Source organism: Pipistrellus hanaki, assembly GCF_964339955.1.
Source record: "Pipistrellus hanaki genome assembly, chromosome: 10".
Taxonomy (NCBI): Eukaryota; Metazoa; Chordata; class Mammalia; order Chiroptera; family Vespertilionidae; genus Pipistrellus; species Pipistrellus hanaki.
In genome coordinates this window covers 36,334,550-36,356,421 of record NC_140512.1, presented here as the reverse complement: position 1 = coordinate 36,356,421, position 21,872 = coordinate 36,334,550, and the positions used below count along the sequence as shown (strand labels likewise).

At 35.3% G+C, this 21,872-nt stretch overlaps 1 protein-coding gene across 4 annotated transcripts in view; it reads left to right on the top strand.

The window, feature by feature from the left end:
• Window positions 1-21,872, top strand: part of DGKB (diacylglycerol kinase beta) — a 485,460-nt gene that overhangs the window by 95,035 nt on the left and 368,553 nt on the right. For 3 of the 4 annotated variants that reach the window (XM_084897103.1, XM_084897105.1, XM_084897102.1), the window contains exons 3-4: window positions 7,234-7,310; window positions 11,701-11,721. In XM_084897103.1, the coding sequence (XP_084753229.1) occupies window positions 7,234-7,310; window positions 11,701-11,721 (98 nt within the window). The remainder of the gene's footprint in view (window positions 1-7,233; window positions 7,311-11,700; window positions 11,722-21,872) is intronic. The other variant, XM_084897104.1, reaches the window with a different exon arrangement.

The window sequence follows — 21,872 nt, the reverse complement described above, 5'->3', positions numbered from 1 at the left end:
GCTGATGTTTTACTCCTCCTTCAGCTACTTAAACAAACGTCATCACAGTAACAGACTTTGATATACACAAACTGGGCATCCACCTCCCTCCAGCATATGAACCCACATGCTGTTCTGCTTTGCCATTTAGGTGAACTGCCCATGCCCTCATGCTAAGCCAGGCCTTCTGCTGTGAATCAGATTGCCTTTTTCTTACCCACGAAAAGTTAACCATTCTGTAGTTTGCCCCTGCATTTTTAATTTCCCGTCTCCACCGGATCATTTCTAGCAGCATGCTGTTTTCTTTCCTCTTCTCTTAAAAAACAAAAAAAATAAAAAAATCTTAAGTTCCTTTCTTGTTATCCAGCTACTGCTCATTTTTTCCTTTTCTTCTCTTGGAGCCAGTCTTTCAAAAATGAGTTGCCTATATTTGCTGCATTCATTTCTCTCATTTTCTTTTTCTCTAAATGCACACTGCTTGGGATTTTTGTCTTAACTACTAAATTGAAATGGTTCTAAACAGGGACATGGATTACTCTCTTCTTGCTAAATCCAATGTTGGGGTTCTGCTCCCTATCTTACTTGATGTTTTATGACACTTGATTTTCATGACACATTGCCTGTGCTGGGTTCCTTACTAATTTACTTAATACCCATTCCTCGTCTCCTGGCAGACGCCTCTTCGTTCCCTGACATCTGAGCCTCTGAGTGCTCCAGGTATCAGTCCTTGGCATCTTTTCTAACATCACTCTCCAGGTAATATCATATAGTTTTGTGCAATATCACATATTTATTTCTCTGACACAGTTCTATGATATTACATGGAGAGTGAAGTTATAAATAGCACTCAGATTTTGTTCTTTAGCCCAGATCCTCTCCTGAATTCTATTCTTATGTATAATTGCTTTCTTCTTCCTCTCCTCCTCCTCCTCCTCCTCCTCCTCCTCCTCCTCCTCCTCCTCCTCCTTCTCCTCTTCCTCCTCCTCTTTCTTCTTCTTCTTCTTCTTTCTTTAATATGTTTTTATTTGAGAGAGAGGAAGGGAGAGGGAGAGAGAGAAATATCAATGATAAAACAGAATCATCTGCCTCCTACATGCCTCTCAAGGATTGAGCTGGCAACCTTGGCATGTGCCCTGACCTAGAATCGAACCTTTAACATGTTTGTGTGTGCGTTTTTTTTTTTAGGTTTTTTTTTTTTTTTTTTTTTTAGAATGTTTAAAGTCCAGGCTAGATTTTAATTAGCACATTAACTGCTACAATGTGGCTCTTGCTATTTTTAACGATATATTTGTATTTTGTTTTTAATCTCTCTCTACTTCTATTGTAATTCTCCCACAAGTAGATAAAAACTTCTGTCTCTTGGTGACTAGTTCTTCAGATATCTTATTCAGTAGTGCTGTAGGTGTTTCTTTTCGGCTGCTGACTACAATTTAAGTAGAACATCTGTTATATCACCTGGGGAACTGCATTAATAACAATATCAATTTTCAGATCTTCTGGATTCCAAATTACTATTTTTTTACACTTTATGACATGAAGTCAGGGTAAATAAAGTTTTGAATAAAATGTTCTAATTAGCACTTTTCCCAAAATGTCCCTTGAGCAACAACCAAGAATATAAATATACTAGAGGCCCGGTGAGGGGGGAGTCCCTCATCCCAGCCTGCACCCTCTCCAATCTGGGACCCCTTGAGTGATCTGACTGCCCGTTCAGGCATGATCCTAGTGGGATCGGGCCTAAACGGGCAGTTGGACATCATTCTCAGAATCCAGGACTGCTGGCTCCTAACTGCTGCCTGCCTGCCTTTCTGATTACCCCCAACCACTTCTGCCTGTCAGCCTGATCACCCCCTAACCACTTTCCTGCCAGCCTGATTGATGCCTAACTGCTTCCCTGTCAGCCTGTTTGCTCCTAACTGCCGTTCCCTTCAGGCCTGGTCACCTCTAACTGTCCTCCCCTGCAGGCCTGGTCCCCTCCAATTGCTCTCCCCTGTAGGCCCGGTCACCCCCAACTTTCCTCCTCTGCCAGCCTGGTCACCCCTAAATGCCCCTCCCTGCAGGCTTGATTGCCCCAAACTGCCCTCCCTTGCAGGCCTGGTCCCTCTCAACTGCCTTCCCCTCCTGGCCAACTTATGATGGCCATCTGTGTCCACATGGGGGCAGGATCTTTGACCACATGGGGGCAGCCATCTTTGTGTTGGAGTGATGGTCAATTTGTATATAACTTTTTTTTATATATAGGATAGAAGCCTAGTTTATGGGCGGGGGCCAGCTGGTTTGCCCTGGAAGGTGTCCCGGATCAGGGTAGGGGTTCCCTTTGGGTGTGGGGTGGTCTGAACGAGGCGCCTGTGGTAGTTTGCAGGCCAGCACGGCCCCTGGCCGCCAACCAGAGGCCCTGGTATCTGGGATTTATTTATTTATTATTTATTTATTTATTTGTTATTTTTAATATATATTTTATTGATTTTTTACAGAGAGGAAGGGAGAGAGATAGAGAGTTAGAAACATCAATGAGAGAGAGTCATCGATCAGCTGCCTCTTGCATGCCCCCTACTGGGGTTGTGCCCGCAACCAAGATACATGCCCTTGACCGGAATTGAACCCGGGACCTTTCAGCCCGCAGGCTGACGCTCTATCCACTGAGCCAAACAGGTTTCAGCGGTATCTGGGATTTATCTATCTTCTACAATTGAAACTTTGTAGCCTGAAGCGGAGCCAAGCCTCCTGCTTGCTCTGTGGCTGCAGCTATTTCTGTTGGAATTTGTTTACCTTCTACAATTGAAATTTTATAGCATTGAGTGGAGGCTTAGGCTGGCAAGGGCAGGTGGAAAGCTTGGCTTCCTCCATTGTCGGAGCCTTCCTGCTCTCTGTGGCTGTAGCCATCTTGGTTGGGTTTATTTCCATACTCGCTCTGATTGGCTGGTGGGCGTGGCTGGTAGGCATGGCTTGTGGGTATAGCAGAGGTATGATCAATTAGCATATTATTCTTTTATTAGATTGAATATCCACACAAGCACACAGGTAGGAAAATGTTGCAGGGAAAAAAATTGCTTATTAACTCTCAATTTCTTTGTGCATCCTTTTAAGGATCAGAGCAGTGGGGCAAAGACTGGTAATATGTGGAACATCTGTAATAGTAACAACAATAAATGAACTGAGAAAAATAAGGAAGGCATATAAAATAATTATTGGTAGGTAGGTTTGGATCAGAATCTGATACACATATGATACCAAGAGAAGGGGTTTATGCCTTCATCCAAAAACAATAGGAAACTTGAATGATGATCAGATGTTTGAAGTCATGGTTAGGATGGAACAAATGGACAGGAATTTGTTGGTCACCAGGCACTTTGCAAGACACAGTTGCCTGATCTATATCATTATTCTATTTTTAAGAATTAGAAAACCGAGCCACAAAGAAGTTAAAAATATACCCAAGGACATTGGGCCAATAATTATAGAGCCAGGATTCAAATCCAAATCTATCTGGCTTTAAATCTTTCTATTACTCCACGGGGCGTTTGTGATTAATCTGACAAGTGCATGCACAGAGGCATTCAAATCACAAAGGAAGCTCATTCAAGATGCATCAGACACCTAAAAGGGCATGAGGTAAACTAAATATGCTTCATTTTTCATGTAGCATTTTTTTAGGGCCCATTAGTTTGATGCTTCTATTTTATAAACAGTGCCAAATGCACTTACTGATTTATTTTTATCTTAGAATTATGTAAAGGGAATTAAATTTTCTTTGAAAGCCATGTTAAAAAATCAGAACATTTTCTAATTGTGAATTCCTAAAATGTACCAATTCCACTCTTCTGCCATTGTATATTATGTGAGTCAGCCCAACATGAGAGGATTCACTGGGGAGCAACTCCTGCAGTAGAGCAGGTGCCCAGAAGACAAGCCATAAGAAAATCTACACTGTGGGTCCCCATATACATTTCATAAGTCCCAGCATATAAAAAAAATTTTCCTGAACAAAATTTCTCCCACTCTTAGGCTCTGTACCACTTTAGTACTTAGATGATACTGATGGTAATGGAAAAGACTATCTAAAATGATCCTGTTCTCTCTGTTGTGGTTGTCAATATCAAACTATTTCCTGGTAAGACTTAGTATACTAACCAAAGGGCAACTATTGGCATCCAGTATTCTCTGAGTCCTCTGCCCTATTTAGCCAAGCTAAACATCAGTGCCTCTGCAATTAGCCCATGTTTCCAAACTGCCTCAAGTTGCGACCCTTCTTTGCTTTCTAGGAGATCAAATATTTTGTGCTGAGCATCTGTACTGATCCTTTGTCCCAAGTATTAAATTAGCTGTTTGAACCTGGCTGTCCTGCACTTCAATTGTCAATCTTCTTGGATGCCAGACCTTTGTTCTCTTGCAGATATGTATTAAGTGTGAATTGATCTCCCAGCTTACAGCTGCCTGGCTGGCTGTTTGCCTGGATTTCTCAGCCTTGCTCAGCCCAGAATCTGTCACTGTGCTCTTGTACTTGAGGCTCCAATATTAGCTGAAATATGACTGAGATTTTATCTTTCACTCACCTATTATCTACCCATCTAGGCGTCATTTCCTTGTATCTATCTTATTCCAGAGGGTAGGTCAGCTTCAGTCTTGCATTTTTCCTCCTCTCCACTGTAACCATTGTTGTTCTAAACAGACATGATTTAGAATTGACAGAGTAAAAAAAAAAAAAAAAAAGATAGGAATGTGTATGGTGATGACTAATAGGAAGAATCCAGAAAAGCAGCTGAATTACAAAGTAAGTAAATGTGTACTCTCCTGTGAAGGTCTGTAGAACATAGCAGGAAGATTTTCACAGTCTAAGGGAATTTGGAAATTTAAGCAGATATGTAGACAGTTCATGCACTGGGTTGTTTAAAGGTTATTGGGCCCAGGCAGGTTTTGTGGGAATCCCTGGTGTTCTATACCCAAACCCCCATCTATAGAATATTGGTTGGGCAAGTCAAGACCTCAGTGTTAGAGATTAGGCTCCAGAAAATTTATTGAAGAAATAGAAGAACAAGATAGTGTTCTCATTTCTATATTATATTGTGAGATAGGTATTGGATTGTGGGTACTTTACAGGTGTCAAAATATTGAAAATGGAACTTGACATTGGAAAAGGAGCAAGGTGAGTTGATGGTGGTTCATCTGATTATGAATTAGAGCTCTTTAAATTGTTTCAGACCAAGATCAGACTTGAGCCTTAGTTCATGGAAACAGCAGTCACAGATGTTGGCTCTTAATTTATTATTTTATTCCAGGTAGTTACCTCACTAAGAATATTCCAATGTAAATAACCAATAAAACACTAGAAATGACATGAATAATTTTAAGAGTTGTTGTCTTCTCTAGGCATTTAAAAATGATTATTGGATTTTTTTTTCTCCTATAGAAATCTGAAAAGCCCATTTTCAGGCAGCACAGGAAGGCCTATGTATAAAAAAACAACAACAAATTGTTTTCTTCCCCTTTTATTTTATCATGGAGCTAAGGTATGGTTAAAATAAGCATAGTCTCTTGGGATATCTTATCCCAAAATTTATTCCGTATTTGTGTATATCTCTATAAGTATCTGCAGAATAGTCTACATCTATAAGTAAGAGGAAGTAAAAGGTATTCTGCTAACTTAAGAGTATGCACAAAGAAGAATTTGGGAATCAGCTAATTGTCTTTTTTTAATATACAACTTAGTCTCTGAAGTAGTGTAAGTTTCCGCTCAGGTATATGTTAAAGCTATAACTGTAATTTGTTGTAGTGTAGGAATAGCTCTGATCAACCACAATATTTATTACGATTCTATTGCTTCAGCTTTGTAGTAAGTCTGAATACAAGCACAAAAATTAAAATGTGCATATTCTTCCCCAGGGAACCCTATAATCTAGTAAGGAACTTGTTATAACGTATTATGAGCACAGTATTAAAAGTGCTAGCAAAATATATACTGAAGAAAACATATAAGAAGCTTTATAGGCTTCAAGCATGTGAGCACATGTGCACATGTGCGTGCGTGCACACACAGAGACAGCAGAAGATCTCAATAACATAGAAAACAACCTAATTAAAAATGGTCAAAAGTCTTGAACAGACAATTCTCCAAAGAAGATATACAAATAAATGGCCAACAAGTACACGAAAACACATTGTACATCATTTGTCATTAGCAAATTACTAATCAAACACAAATTAAAATCTTATATCCATTAGGGTGGTCATAATAAAAAAAAAGTAGAAAATAATGTGTCCACAAAATTGTAGAGAAATTTAAATCCTCGTGCATTGCCAGTAGGAATGTAAACTAGTATAGTCCTGTGAAAATTTGTTGGCAGTTCCTCAAAATGTTAATCATATGACACAGCAATTTTCCTCTTAGGTATATATCCAAGAGAATTGAAACATATTGGCATGGAAATATGTATACTTGAAATAGTTCGGAGCAGCACTATTCATAATAGTCAAATTTTGGAAATAACTCATTTATAACAGCTAATGAATGGATAAACAAAAAGTGTTATGTCCACAAAATGAAATATTTGTAAGTGTGGTCTAAGGCCATACCACCCTGTACGCGCCCGATCTTGTCTGATCTCGGAAATATTTATAAATGTGATTAAAGTCCTAAAATTTATTTTAAAAATTGGAAAAAAGTTACTTAAAATACTTGTAGTAATGTATCTAAACTTTGTTTCATAATTGAATTAAAATAAGCTTTAGTGTTGAGCTTTATGTATATTTAGAAAATTCTCTCTGAAAAGACCTGCAAAATGCTAAAATCTGTAGCTTGCTTTTGAATGCATTCACCACTGAGGCTTAACTACACATTTTATTTTTCTTGTTTATTCATCAGGGTTATTATTTAGTTAATTTTGTAATATGTGAAAAATTCACTGTATGAATTATAAAGTTTAACAAATACCTATGTTTTTTTTCTTTTAAAACTAATTTCATTCATTTAGATGTTAATAAGAAAAGGAGAAAATATACTGTCTACGTATTTATTTGCTCATCAATTTATATAATACATAGACAGTGATGCCCTATACTTGTTACTTCCTTTTGTTGTGATTTTTGATTTTTCTTTTCAATTAAATAGTCCTTCAAAAATGGTTAAGAACATTTTACAAGTTACTTTAAGTTTTAATCTGTTACTGCTTATATTTTAAGATGTCTTTGTTTTTGGTTTGTGTTTCATAACCACCGTAGGCATGTATAAACCATGTTTGTGTTTTCTCTTTCTTACAGATTCTACAAAGAAATTAAAAGATGTTCTTGAAGAATTCCATGGTAATGGTGTACTTGCAAAGTATAATCCAGAAGGGGTAAAACTTTTTTTCTTTTTTCCTCTTTTTTTTTTTTTTTAGTTTCATTTAAGTGCATGAAGGAGGAATATCTTAATGAATAGTTCTTAAAAGTACATATGCTACATCCCATTTACCATAACATAATGAAAGTGAAATTTATAATGAAATGTACACTGGAAGATACATTAAATGTTGTGCTTTCTTTTTAATACAAAATATTTTGCAAGTGTAAAAAACATTTGTATCGTCTGTCCATGGAAGATATAGGTAATCTACAATATAGTTTTCAGCTCTTTTTTTCTGGAAGTCAGGGAACAGTATTAGATAGAAGGGGACAGAAAGGGTGCCTGACTCTCTCTGACCTAGAAATGTAAACCCCAGATGAACACCAGTGTAGGGCAGGGGGTTCCTCTTTTTAGGGAATTATTCCCTGGACTGGAGAAGGATTTTGTGATTGATATAACTAATCTAATACTTTAAAGAGCCAGCGGGGACAAAAAGAGGGGACTTCCTTCCTCCTATCTTGCTTTTACCTGTAATCAGTCCCTGCAATTCTTTCCGTATAAAAACTTAATGTCCCGTTGATTGCTTTTGAACACCATGCTCGAATGAATTCCTTTCCCTCCCTAATTAATGGTTAGAAAACCCTCCATTTAATGCCAGCTGAGAGGTGTTACATTTTAAATATTTGATCATCAGGGCTGTGAATGCTTTTTCAGCTTCATCAGGTCATAGTACCTAGGTCTATGGCAGTTAAAGCACACTGCCCTTTGCCAAGGACCCTTTCGCCTGCATGTGTTATCTAGCCATCTAGGTGGATTTCTTTTGCTGATTAAAGTGCGGCTTGTCTTGTTATTGTCATTGTAGCTCTGAACATTTACCGGAGCAGAGCTCCTGGCTGTCTTTTAACATTGTACTTCTCTGGGGTTTTTATAGAACTTTTATTTTAGTCAAAACTCAGTGTCTAAATTCCAATCTTCAAACTTTCATGTTGTTTTATAATTTCTATTGATTTCTAGTAATTAGCTATTTTCATGCCACATTTTGTGCTGTCTATATCTTTTAAAACTCTTTAAGAGTTATTTTCTTTTGAAAAAATAAAGTTGATATTTAGTGCCTACAAAGTATGGGGAAAATTGGGCAATTTACAATAAATTATTTCCATTTTCTTATTATCAGAAAAGAAGCAGACATCTGACCTACATTTCCTCGTATTTTATTTCCCAAGATGCGTTAGGGCAGTGGTTCTCAACTTTTCTAATGCTGCGACCCTTCCAATACAGTTCCTCATGTTGTAGGGACCCCCAACCATAAAATTAATTTTGTTGCTACTTAATAACTGTCATTTTGCTACTGTTATGAATCGTAATGTAAATATCTGTGTTTTCCGATGGTCTTAGGCGACCCTGCAAGCGGTCGCGACCCATAGGCTGAGGACTGCTGCTGTAGAGCCTAAGACCATCGGAAAACACAGATAATTACATTATAATACGTTAACAGTAGTAAAATTACAGTTATGAAGTAGCATCAAAAATAATTTTATGGATGGGGGTCACCACAACATGAAGAATTTTATTAAAGGGTTGAGGCATCAGGAAGGTTGAGAACCATTGCTTTAGAGAGAAAAGTGTTACAGATAAATTTGTTGAATTGAAGATCCCAAAGACCAAGAAAGCAAAGTGGGAAAGTTAAACATGTCAGCTTTACTGCAAAACTATAAGGCCCAAATATGTCATTAATATTGACATTTCCAACCAGACTTAAAAACATGCATGTTATCTAATCTATATGCAGATATGAAACTGCTTTTTATCCCTAAAGATAGCTGCTGGCTCTAAATTCAATTGAAAATGTTCACATAGTAGCTTTTTTATTTCAGTGATTTCTTATTTTAAGGATTCTCAAGACTTAGTCTTACTGATATTATATATTTAATGAGGATTATAAGTCACTGTACACTGGATTTATTGAGGTAATTGCTAGGTTCAGTATTAGACACACATGAGATGGCAGCCTTCTCAAAAATTCAACACCTCTCCATGATGCATTGATCTGTTCTTAAAATGTGTTATTAAAATAATGAACATTTGAAAAATAAAAAAAGATAGATCTCATTATGATCCAAAAGTAATTCTAATTTAAGAGCGGAACAACTTTCTAATGTTAGTGCTAGTATGCATTTTCCCTTCAGGAGAACATTTCTTTTAAGTTTATATGACTTTGAAACACTAATATGTATTTCACAAAAGCCAATAGGAAATAATTGGGGATATTCAATGTTGAATAAAAAATATTTAAGGCCTTACGGTTCTCTTCAGAACATGACTCAGTCCAGTTTTTTTTTGTGTTTTTTTTTTTAAAAAAAGATCATTCTAACCATATCAAAGAGTTCATGAAGAATGCATACTGTCAGTTCACATATTGCCTAGTCAAGTTGAACTCAGAATTGTTTGGAATAGATGATACTTAATGGTCAATTACAGAAGAAAAATTATAAAAGTTATTAGTCTGCCATTAGTATAAATAACTAATCTTTTGTTTTCTAAAGTGAACATAGTTATATCTTCTACATAAAACGTATTTATAAAGAGAGAACTACATAAGTATTTCTAAAATTACTTCTTCCCTTAAAAGTAAACCTGCTTATGTTAGAGTTATTATTTTTATTATTGTTCATTTATATTACTGAATTAATAAAAAGCACCATATCTAAAAATTTAATCCAATGAAAATATGACCCGTTTAAATCTATTTTAATATAGAAGATATAGTAAGTACAATGTATGGATGATTTATTTATTTTCAATTCTGATCTTTTAAAGATCATTTGATCATCATTCTTTGAAAAAATAAATAAAAGAATCATAAAACATAAAATCTAAACAATTGCTTTAAAAATTCTCTAAGCATAAGAAGTTTAAAAGATTTTGAGACTTTCAAATATGATTATAGAATTTTTAAATAAAGAAATTTGTTTTAAGAAAAGTAAAATTAATTCCCTAAAGTTAACTAGCTAAGCTAAGTTCATGACATTAATTATAATTAAAACCTAATTATCTAGCAACTCAATGTAAGACTGGTGCCCTTTATTCCTCACAACATTAATTAGGCCGTAAAACTTGAGAGATCAAAATAAGGGGAAGGTGTTTCACATAAGCAATACTATTCAATGTATTTGAAATAATAGTACATGGAATGGCATTTTGTATGTAACTATTATGGCATATTTCCAGGGCACATAATTATTATTAACTGGGGCCTATTGGTCTCCACATAATCTTATGTGATTAATGGAATGTTAAGGGTATGATTACAACTAGTTTGTAGTAGCCATGCAATCTTAGTGAGAGTGTTCACAGTAAAACAGTCAGGACATAAATTATTCAGAATCACCTGGAGGTGTCTTATAAGACAGATTTTTGCTAATTCCCCCAGTTTTCCCCTTAGTTTCTGTGTTTTGGGGATGGGGTTAAAATTTGACTTTGGATCTATCATCTATCTATCTATCTATCTATCTATCTATCTATCTATCTATCATCTATCTAAATTTGGCCTGGATTTCAAATTCCATTCCAAATTGTCCCATGACATCTAAAATGATGGGAAGGGCCCTAGCCAGTTGGGCTCAGTGCATAGAGCATTGCCTGTTCTATTCCAGTCAAAGGCACATGAGCATATTGTGGGCTCAATCCCCAGTAGGGAGCATGCAGGAGGTAGCTAATCAAGATTCTCTCTCATCATTGATGTTTCTCTGTTTCTCTCTCTTCTCTCTCTTCTCCCCTTCTCCTCTCTCCTCGCCCCCCATCACCCTTTCTCTCTGAAATCAATAAAAATATATTAAAAAATAAAATGATAGGAAGACAGGAAGTAGTGGCATGTAAATGAAAAGTCATTTATCTTTAAAGACATGGAAAGAGGCTAGGCATGTTATTCTGATAAAAGGAAACATTAAGAGTAGGGAATTAAGTACTCATTAATATATCTTTACACATGCTGCTATTTTCATAATCTCCTCCAGAAGGTTTTAATTAGACTGTATGTGTTATTCATTGTATTTATGGCATGCCAATTAGAACTGCTTGCTTATTACATCAAAGCTTGATCCAGTTAGTGATTCTCAAACTTACGCTTGCATCAGAATCACCTGGAGGTGTCTTATAAGACACAGATTCCTGCCAGTTCCCTCAGCCCTCCCCTTCATTTCTGTGTTCCTGGATGGGGTTTAAAAATTGGTATTTCTATCAGTTTCCCAGTTGACTCTGATGCTGCTGCTTTGAAAGCACATTTGGTGGCCCATGGATGGAGGGTATGTTTTAAAATCAATCTTTAAATTATCAGTGATAATGGAATAATTAATATAAGTGATCTTACATTAATACATGTATTCTTTTTTTTCCTGCATGCACAGAAACAAGACATTCTTAACCAAGTAAGACATTTTCTTTTCTATTCAAATCTATCTTTCTTTACTCTGGTATGAGCTATGAATTATGCATCCTTATCACTGAGCTATAATTCTATAACCAATAATACTTGTAGGATATACAAGTTTACCTATAATACATAGAATGTTAAACTTACTGATATTTGTTCAAATCAAAGTCATGGAGGGACTGGTACATTAATTATGGAATCTGAAAGTCCTGTGTGTGGGCTTTAATTTTACAATATTTGAATTTAATTTTCTAATTTCATTGAACATAAGCAGGCTCGCTCAGGTAGAATAATTTATTTATGAAAGCCTTAATTCATTTATTAATGGGAGGTTTAAAATTGTATTTAAATTTGATAAGGACTTTTCAAATTTGGTCGCTAATACTGTTAGAATCTGAGAGGGAAATATAACTAAAATATTGAATTTTGCTCTTCTGGGAAAAAGAGTATTCTACCTGTTACCCTCTAAGTAAAATCCATATTGAAAACAAGTTTTAGGTTCATAGTTTAGTTGGGTATAGAGAATCACAACACAATTTTTAGGTTCTCTAAATGGATTTTTTCTATCACACTAGGGATATATGGTATTGTCCAAAACCAGAATATTGTCTCCTTGGGCAGTATTAGATATGTACTGGCAACTTCTTATTCACAAGGTTCTCTATGGTTGAAATGAGACTATAATTTCATCTCAAACATATTACATCAGAATGCTCTTGCCTGACTTAGAGGTCCTACATGTTACGGTATCCAGGAATAAGGCACCACTGAAATGGCAACTCCTTGACTATGATGCCTTTTACTAGCCTCTCTCAGAGGATGGCCTTCCCTGAACTCATCCCTGAACTTTGTGGAAACCTTACAAGTTCCTCCAAAGACGGGCTTGAAGGGCTTTATGGCAGTCAGAGGCAACTCCTCAGAGTAACTAGCTGCTTTCTGAAGCAGGCTTTAGCCATTACAGGGCATTTGTTGAGCACTCCGGTCAACAAACACACCTTTTTCGCACAGCTTGCATGCCCACTAGAAGCTGCATGAAAACTGGTGTCAGAGTTAGTTCTGCCTCTTATTGGAATCAGCAGAGTGAGTTTCTCCTCCCACCCCCCTTGCTCAGGCTTTGCTCTGTGTGCAGTTACTTAGGCGGATAATTCCAGCTGCAGAATATTGTAGAAATAATAGGAGAAACTCAGGGTGGCCAAAGAGAAATACAGAATGAGGGCATGTGTATTTGTTGCTCTGTATGTGTCCTTTGTGCCAGTATCCTCGTGTAGGGTTTTCTCTTTATATTTCCTGTCAGTAGATAATCCTTGGCCCAAGGCTGAGTTATATTTTCATAGCTCTCTGGGCTTCCCTTATCTTTGCACTTGTTATTGTGTACTTAGTATAGCAGTATAGTTTTGCTGCTATATTTACCCTTTACATTTCAATCCCTTAATATGTAATCTGGGAATTCAAAACCTACGTTTTGTACTGCTGCTGCCTACTGTAATATTTTAAATGTCTTTAACAAGGATATTGACACGGATACAATTATTAGCAGTGATATAAACACCCTTTTATTGTAAGCTATAACTGTCCTTCCAGAACCAAAACAACCTTTCCCATTAAAGAAAGCATCTGGAAAGTATAATAGAAATCGTGGTTTTTAGGAGTTCAACTGAACTGAGTTCAAATTCCACATCTGCCACATATTAGCAGGTCCTGAACAAATTATTTAATCTCTCTTAGCTTCAGTGTGTTTACTTATAGAAAGAAGAGTGTCTGCCTTATTGATTTGTTAAAAGGGTTAAGTTCTATGTGAGATAATTAGCTTCATGTCTGACATATGGCTGTTACATTGATAGAGGCAATGGCTTTTGATCACACTTTAATGATCATTTGGATTTCAGAACAAAAGTTCTAGAGTATGTATGAAAGGTGAAAGTAAGAATATTTGAGATACAACCCCAACCAATCCTGTAACATTGATTTTTCTCAGTTTCATTTTTCTCATCTATAAAGTGAAAAAATATAACTCGATGACTTTTCCAACTCTAATGCTTTTCTACTGTGAGGGATGAGAGGAATACATGACATGTGATGTGCTTTGCCTGCCACGCATCCAGAATGCTGTCCTTGTAGTAGAGCTATTGTGTCTGTTGTGTTTGCTCCATGTACCGCAATAGCAGAAATGCCAGGACAGTCAGCAAGGAATGGCAGGAACATGTTAAGGAATGTTTTTGTTTTTCTTTCATATTTTTATCAACACAATTTCAGTCATCTTCCTCTTCTTATCAAAATTACAACCAGTTTTGAAAACATGCCAACAAATTCAATAATAAAATGCCTGCTAGAGTTCTGTATTAATCTGATTTTAACTCTGCACTAATCATTGTTGAAATATATAGTATCTTTCATTTCATTATGTGACCTTAGATTTTATATCTTGATATTCAGAATATTATAGTAGCTTAGAATAAAATTATGCACAATGATTTGAAAAGATACTTATATAAATCATGAGAATAATTTCTTATATAATATTATAATTAAACAAATTAATTTGAATAGTTTATTACAGTTTTCTAATAATTGCACTGAAGATTATATCTCAACATTTATAAAAATACACTATCTTTTATTTATGAAAATATTTAGATTTTGAGAATGGATCATCTGCTACATTTTGTGCTAAATTGAAAGCTTAACTTAAATTTGACTGCCTCATGTGGCTAGATAATAAAAACTGATCACAATTAATCCATTTCTCCCATAAACTTCTATACTAAACATGCAGAAATTTAAAAATAAGTAAACAAGCTACTAATAGTTTTCAATTGTTTTCTCTAAAGAGTTATAAAAACAAGCTTAAATAATTTTGAAAATAAATTAATAACTCGATAGTTTTAATAACAGCCTACATAGAAATATGGAATTTAAGCACACTATGTATATTTTTAAGCACACTATGTATATTTTTATTTTGTAACATTTATTAAATAATTAATATCGGAGTTAAAATCCAGTTTAGAGAATAAAAGTGTTACTGGGATTTTCAGGTGATCCTTTTTTTTTCTCTTTTCTTTTCTTTCTTTCTTTCTTTCTTTCTTTTTTTTTTTTTTTTTTTTTTTTTGCATTTTTCCATGAAAAGTACAACAAACACATTAGGTATTTGTCACACCTAAGGTTTATTTTTAGGTTTGTCTATTGTTTTTGTTTGCACATTTTCATCATCACAAATAGCTCTTTTGATTAGAAATATAAAATATGCTAGGGAAAATAAATATAGAGATTTGGGTAGAAAGACATCTTCAGGTTTTTAATAGGAAAAGAAAATTAAAATATTTAAGATCATGCTAACATTCCCATTTAGAAAATACACACATAAACAATGTGAATAGTAGATTTGAGTAGAGGAGTAGACCAGGTATGAATTATTAAAGCAGTACAATTAACTAATGAAAACTGGGATAGCAGTAAAGATTTTATTGGAGGCTGGAGCAGATTTAGAACACTTTTCTGATATGTGGTCAAAATAATAGGGTATGCTTAGACTGTCAAGGGGTATGAAAAGAGTTATAGTCAGCTCAAGAGTGTGGAAACAAGTAGATAATAATATCATTACTTTTATTTCATTATTATTTTGTCTAAAGCTTTTATTTGTATATTTATCCCCCAATTATGGTTGACATACTATATTAGGTTTACAACATAGTGATTAGATATTTATATACCTTATGAAGTAATTATTACTTTCATTTTATTTAATTTTCTATTCCAAAATGGTAATGGTTTAGTCAATGCATTTGATAGAGATAAACAAATGGCAAAGTATCTTGCATTATGTGTGAATATTGGGAAATCTGTCCATAAAATTGTCCTTTGGTCAACTATCACATAATGGATTTTGAAGTTAGAAATGTTTATGTACTTGATACTAATAGTTTTTAGACTTTGGCAATTTATTTAACTTTCTGAGCCTCAGTTATATAGGAGTGATAATAGCATCTACTTACTAGGTTACTGTGAGGACTAAAGTATAATATACACATAGCAAATTTAGCATAGTTCCTAGTACAGTGACATTTAGATATTGTTTCCATTATATGCAACAGACATTTTAATCAAATGTCTAATATTATCTTCTAATTATGGATATTGGAGTGGATCCCAGTCTATAAAGATTATAAGGAGAGATGAAGCTCTAAGGAGGAGTTTGGCATAGAACAATCACCTATGAGAGATAAATGTACAGAAAGTGAGAAAAGCATTTGGAACAAAAAGATGCATCCCACATGCATGTATAATATTACTCTAGATGTTGTATTTGGTCCTTTGGGAGAAACACAAATGGTCAAGATGATCTTTGCTATCAGAGTGGGTAAAACTAATTAATCTATTTTACAGATTGCTAGCAGAATGCTTCAACTCAGGGAATTCTTAAGCCTTTAAAATGATGAGTGGATTTTATGTCCTCATTGTAAAACCTCAGTCTATCTCTCTTACATTGGCTATTCCCTGGTCTTCTAATCCTCCTCAACTTGATGTTTCTCACACAACTAACTTGGGAGATGTGGGCCTTGATAGATTAAAAAGAATAGAATCCATGGGAGAGCATATATTTGAAATCATTTCAAAGTCTTGATTATTTTATCATTAGTTTTATTGATTTTGTTTTAATCTGCTTCAATATTAAATATGGAGCCATACACTATTACACTTTAAAATCATCTTATTTGAGATTAAGTAAAAGGATATATTTCTCCTGTGAAGCATTTTTTATATTTACTCTATCTTATAAATTCTTTTCCCATCTAAATCAATTTTTTTTCCTTGCTAGACTTCCTCAAAAGAGACACTTGAATAAAATTTTGTTATTTTTGCAATTGCAGTGTCCATACCTCAACTATATATATATATTATGAGGTTCTACAATGTAAAAGACATTATGTTGACCATTATGTGATACAGAGTTGTGTCAGACCTTGTAGTCCAGCAGGAAAGAAGATAAACTTGTAAATGTGCCTGCACATGTATCTGCATTCAGAGCAGTCCATCTTGACATTTTCTTTAAAGGTGAATATACAAGTAAGCAATCGTTAAAAACTAACATTATACTTTCATAGTTGCTCAAGAAATTCTTATTGGGATTTATTTTTTGAGGAGAAAACACCTTTAGAGCATATGTGTGTGTGTGCCCCACTGACAGGTCACACCAGTTCTACTGACAACCCTGAGAGTGTCATATTGAGTTAAAATGGATTTCAACTGAAGCACAAAACTTAGTTGAATACAGATCCTTGATTACAAGTTATACAAAAAGCATGATTAAAAACATTTGGCTCAGTGGATAGAGTGTCAGCCTGCAGACTGAAAAGTCCCAGGTTCGATTCCAGCCAAGGGCATGTACCTTGGGTGTAGACACATCTCCAGTGGGCGGGTGCAGGAGGCAGCTGATCGATATTTCCCTCTCATCAATGTTTCTAACTATCTCTCTCCCTTCCTCTCTGTAAAAATTCAATAAAATATATTTAAAACAAACAAACAAACAAACAAACAAACAAAAACATTCTGCTGAAATTTGTCTAATTCATTAGTTGCATTTTGAAATTACCCACTAAAATAACTTGGAGTAGTGTTGATTGTTATTATTGCTACTTGCAATCCTTTACTAAAAAATGCATTTATAATTTTCTTTCTACTGAGTCTTAATAATTGTTAGTCTTAGGTAAAGCTACAATTCCTTGATTATGTGCCTCTGAGGTGAAAAAAAGTTTTCATTTGCCAAAACCAATTTTAAAAAATTCCATATGTCCACACTTTTCACTCTTTCTTTGTTAAGGAAGTTCTTCCATGGCAGTTTCAGAGGACTATTAAGCAGCTCTCTGATATTTCCAGTAATGAATAATCCACTAGAGTACAGATAAGCATAAGAAGTGAGACATTTAAAATGCACTTTTTTCCCGAAAGTATTTTAATACTAAAAATGTGAATTTTAAATCTCAGGAAGTTAGCCATGTTATATGTTAATTTATATATACTTTGGCTCAGTGGCCTTTACATAATTTTTAAAATTGATTTTTAGAGAGGGAAGGGAGAGGGAGAGAGAGAAACATTGATGTGAGAGCAAAACATCAATTGACAGCCTCCTGCACACTCCCTACAAGGGATCTTGCCAGCAACCCAGGCATGAGCCATGACCTGGAATTGAACCAGCTACAATTCTGTACATGGGAGTATACCCAACCAACTGAACCGCACTGGCCAGGACTACCTTATTTTTATTTATTTAACATAATTAGTTAATTAGATAAATAATGTTATATGAAAATTGACATTGAAATGGTAAAAGCAAACCTCTGGTTATTGCCTACCTTGTTTGATTAGAGATCTTTTTCCCAGTAGCTAACATACAGTGGTATTTATAGTAGGCATTCAATCAACACATGTTGAAAATGAGTAAAAGAAACAAATGATTCATTTTTATCTTTTTGAAGATCATTTATTAATTAACAGGATCATATGATTATAACAGTCCTTTGTATCAGACAAAGGTCCATATTCAATTTTCACATTTTCTAGCAAACTTGTTTGTACAACTAATTAATACGTATGTCAGATCATGTGATTTCCTGCTGCAAATGCTCTGATAACTGTTCCTCTCCTTCTACCTTGAAGCCATAAGATTGATATATTTTTTTTATTAATACATTTTTATTGATTTCAGAGAGGAAGGGAGAGAGAAACATTGACTGGATGTCTCCTGCAATCCAGGCATGTGTTCTGCCAAGGAATTGAACCACGATCTTCTGGTTCATAGACCACTGAGCAATTCTGGCTGGGCATGGTGGTCTGAGCTCTTGCTTGATTAGGCAAGTTCACACACCACCAAAGATCATACTTTATCCTTATCTCCTACTATTCTAGTGCTCCCTCATCCCTTATCCAGTCTCCTGTGCCTCCTCACTGTTCCTATGAAAATTCCTCTAAGCAGGAGCACTATTATACCTTAGGGCATTTGCACTGCCTGTTTTGTCTATCTGGACTGTTCTTTCTCCAGATCTGTGCAAAGCTCTCATTTTCTGATCATCAGATTTAAAACTGTAAGTACTCCCCTCCCAAATATAGAAACCTTTGCCATCTATATTTTTTTTTTTAGTAGCAAACTGAATGCAGTACCATAAGACATTGTACCTTTAGGTGATTTATTTATTTTGTTATTTTCTTATCCCATTCATTAGAAGATCAGCCCTTCATGGAAGGATTTTACATCTCTTTCAGTAACATCATTAACCTAACACCTAGAGCAGAACCCCGGGCAAAGTGGGTGCACAGTCACCATTTGCTGAACATGAGAAACTCTCCATCCTGAAACTGCCAAGAGAAATTAAAGCAAAGATAGAATGACCACATTTATTTTCATTCACTTTGAATCCGCTTGGATGAGTAGTGGTGTTATTTCTTCAGTATTAACAGGGATTTAAAAACAAAGGACCCAGATGGTCAGATATAATAATGAAAGGCAGATAGAAGTGTGTTTTAAATGCGTGCCAATTTGGCAGCAACATCTGAGTTGCTTCATCAGTCTGCATTCTCTACAGATTCTCTATCTCATCTCCCTAAATAGTCTGTGGATGCTCCTTAGGGGAAAAAACAAAAAAGCCATTCAAAATGTTAAACATTCTTTGATGTGTGTGTTTCTGAGCTTACAGCCAAGTCAATTAAGCGTGTCCCAACTTTTTTTTTTATTAGTGTTTCCATTGATATGCACTTAAATGATCTCATTCTATTTAAAGGTCACTGTCTTAAACACACACACACACACACACAAATTTTAATCCTGCTATATGACAGCATTGAAATGCACAATACCTAAGTTTGGAAATGTTGTGCTAAATCATAAGATAAAGAAAATGTACAGATTGAGGAGTATCTATCCACATACAGAAATGTGTGACATCTTGGATGACATAAAATTTTAGGAGAGATTTGAAAACACTTTACTAATGAAGTAAAAAGAAGATGGGTGAACCAGGAAATACTAAAGCAGCTAATATTGTTTGCTTTGAAGAAGTTTTGCTTTTGCAACATTGGTAGTTGTGTGTAATGACAGGAAATGCAAGAGGAAGGAAATTTGCCCCCTCCAGCACTGTAAAGATTTTTGAAGAAATTTACATCAGCAGTAAAACTTCAGAAATAAATAGGATGACATCGTCTCATACAAATCATTTAAGAAATGAGAAAATTTATGTTCCATTTTTATGTCTGAAATAGGCTTTTACTTTTTAAAGTAAGATAATCTGTTTTGAAATGCTTGGTTTCTGAAAGCAGTAATTTGCTAACACTATCTGATACAGAATAGTTTTGGTACAATGACTAAGATATAAATACTTGCAGGTTTAATGTGGGAAACTATAGTGAATTTTCCAGTTTTTTTTTTTTTTTTTTAACAATAAAGAGGAGGAGGACAAATTGAGACAATGAAAAAATCCATCTTACTATAATCTAAACAAATGCTTCCTTTTATTATTTTAATTTAATTTTTTACATACTATGTGCCCAGGGTGAAATAAATACCCTTTACATGAGTTTATAATGATTTATCACATTTAGGCAACAACCCTGAATGGTTGATTTTATATGCAGAAAATTAAGGCTCATCGCTGTCAGAGAATGAAATGAAGGAGCTATTTTTTTCTTGCTGAGCAAGGCGGAGCTGCAACACTTGAGACAGTTCAGAACGCTTTCCTAATACCTGAGAAAACAAAAGGCCTAAGAAGCAATGTATTGCTTCCTAAGAGAGGTGCCATCCATGGCCCACCATCATCAGAGTTGATGCAGGTAGCCTGACTTCAAACCAGCACATTACTGACCACAAAGGGCTTGGGATACAGAAGGAAGAGCAACTGTAAACATCATTGCTTCTAACCACCATGCATACGGTTATGTTCCTCTGTATACAAACTTACTTTAATTTTGAAATAAAATGAACTCTTGGCTTTCTATGGGTCTTCATTCATGGTGAGGGTTACCTCTCCTCCAATGGGAAGTGGATGAATTCTCTTTCAATAGACCACCTCTCAGAATCCCTGTGAGTAAAAACAGGGGCCCTCACCCGAGAGAATGTATTTATACACAGTGGTCTGGCCATTGGCTTCATCTGTATATTTTAAAATGTTGGCCTTGTTTATTATGGCAAATTGCTTTTTAAAAGTCCTTCTGTTACTTGAGTCTGTTCTAATATTTTTATATGATTCATAGTTTTTAGTTACATGGTCAGTCTACTAGTGGAATTTACACAAATTTGTGGTAGGAGTGACTTATGAAAAATGGACGAAAATGAAGTATTTTTCCTGCCACCAACATACATGTCTGAAGTGCCCTTTTGAGAATGAATAAGCAAAATAAACTAAATTAAACTACAAGTTCACATTAATGTCTTAGAACCATTAGTAAACAAAATGAAGTTTTGGGCTTTGTTTTTTTTATTTTTATTGGTTTAAAATTATATTAGGGACAAAAACATACATAGTATATATGCTGCATTTGCACACGACCTAGTCAACATTTACTTTCTCTAATGATCTCCTGCGTGTCATATTTCATTTTAGGTTTATTCAAACAAATATAATAATAAAATCAGTCATTCTCTATGACCTTACCTTAATATTATTACAAAGAACAAATAGCCTTTCTTTCTATTCAAAATATCAGTTTAAGGAATTACCTTTAGTCTCATCTTCTAGGAGTTGGAGTAAAATGATGAGCACCAGTCTGCCAAATTTTATTTTGCCCTATTTTTAGATACATTTCAGTTACATTAAACTGAGTAATGAGAAAATGCCCTTCCAGGGCTTCCCATGAGGCCTACAATCCTTGTACTCTCTTGATCTGATAGACATGGCATGCATCCAGGTTCTTTGTAGGTCTCCTTGCCTTTCCAAATGGCCAACTGGACAGGACCCAGTACCATTCCACTGCTCTACTGTTCCATGTTGGCTGCCTCTCTTTCAGAGGAAACATTCACCCCTGTGCCCGCAGTCACGAGATTGCTGGCTAAGCCTAACAGAGTGCCATTTACTTGCCTTTGCCCTCAATTTCCCAGGCAGGAGTCAGACCTTGGCCCGCTGCCCTCTGCTTGGAGGAAGCCAGCTCTCTGGGTAGCTCCTG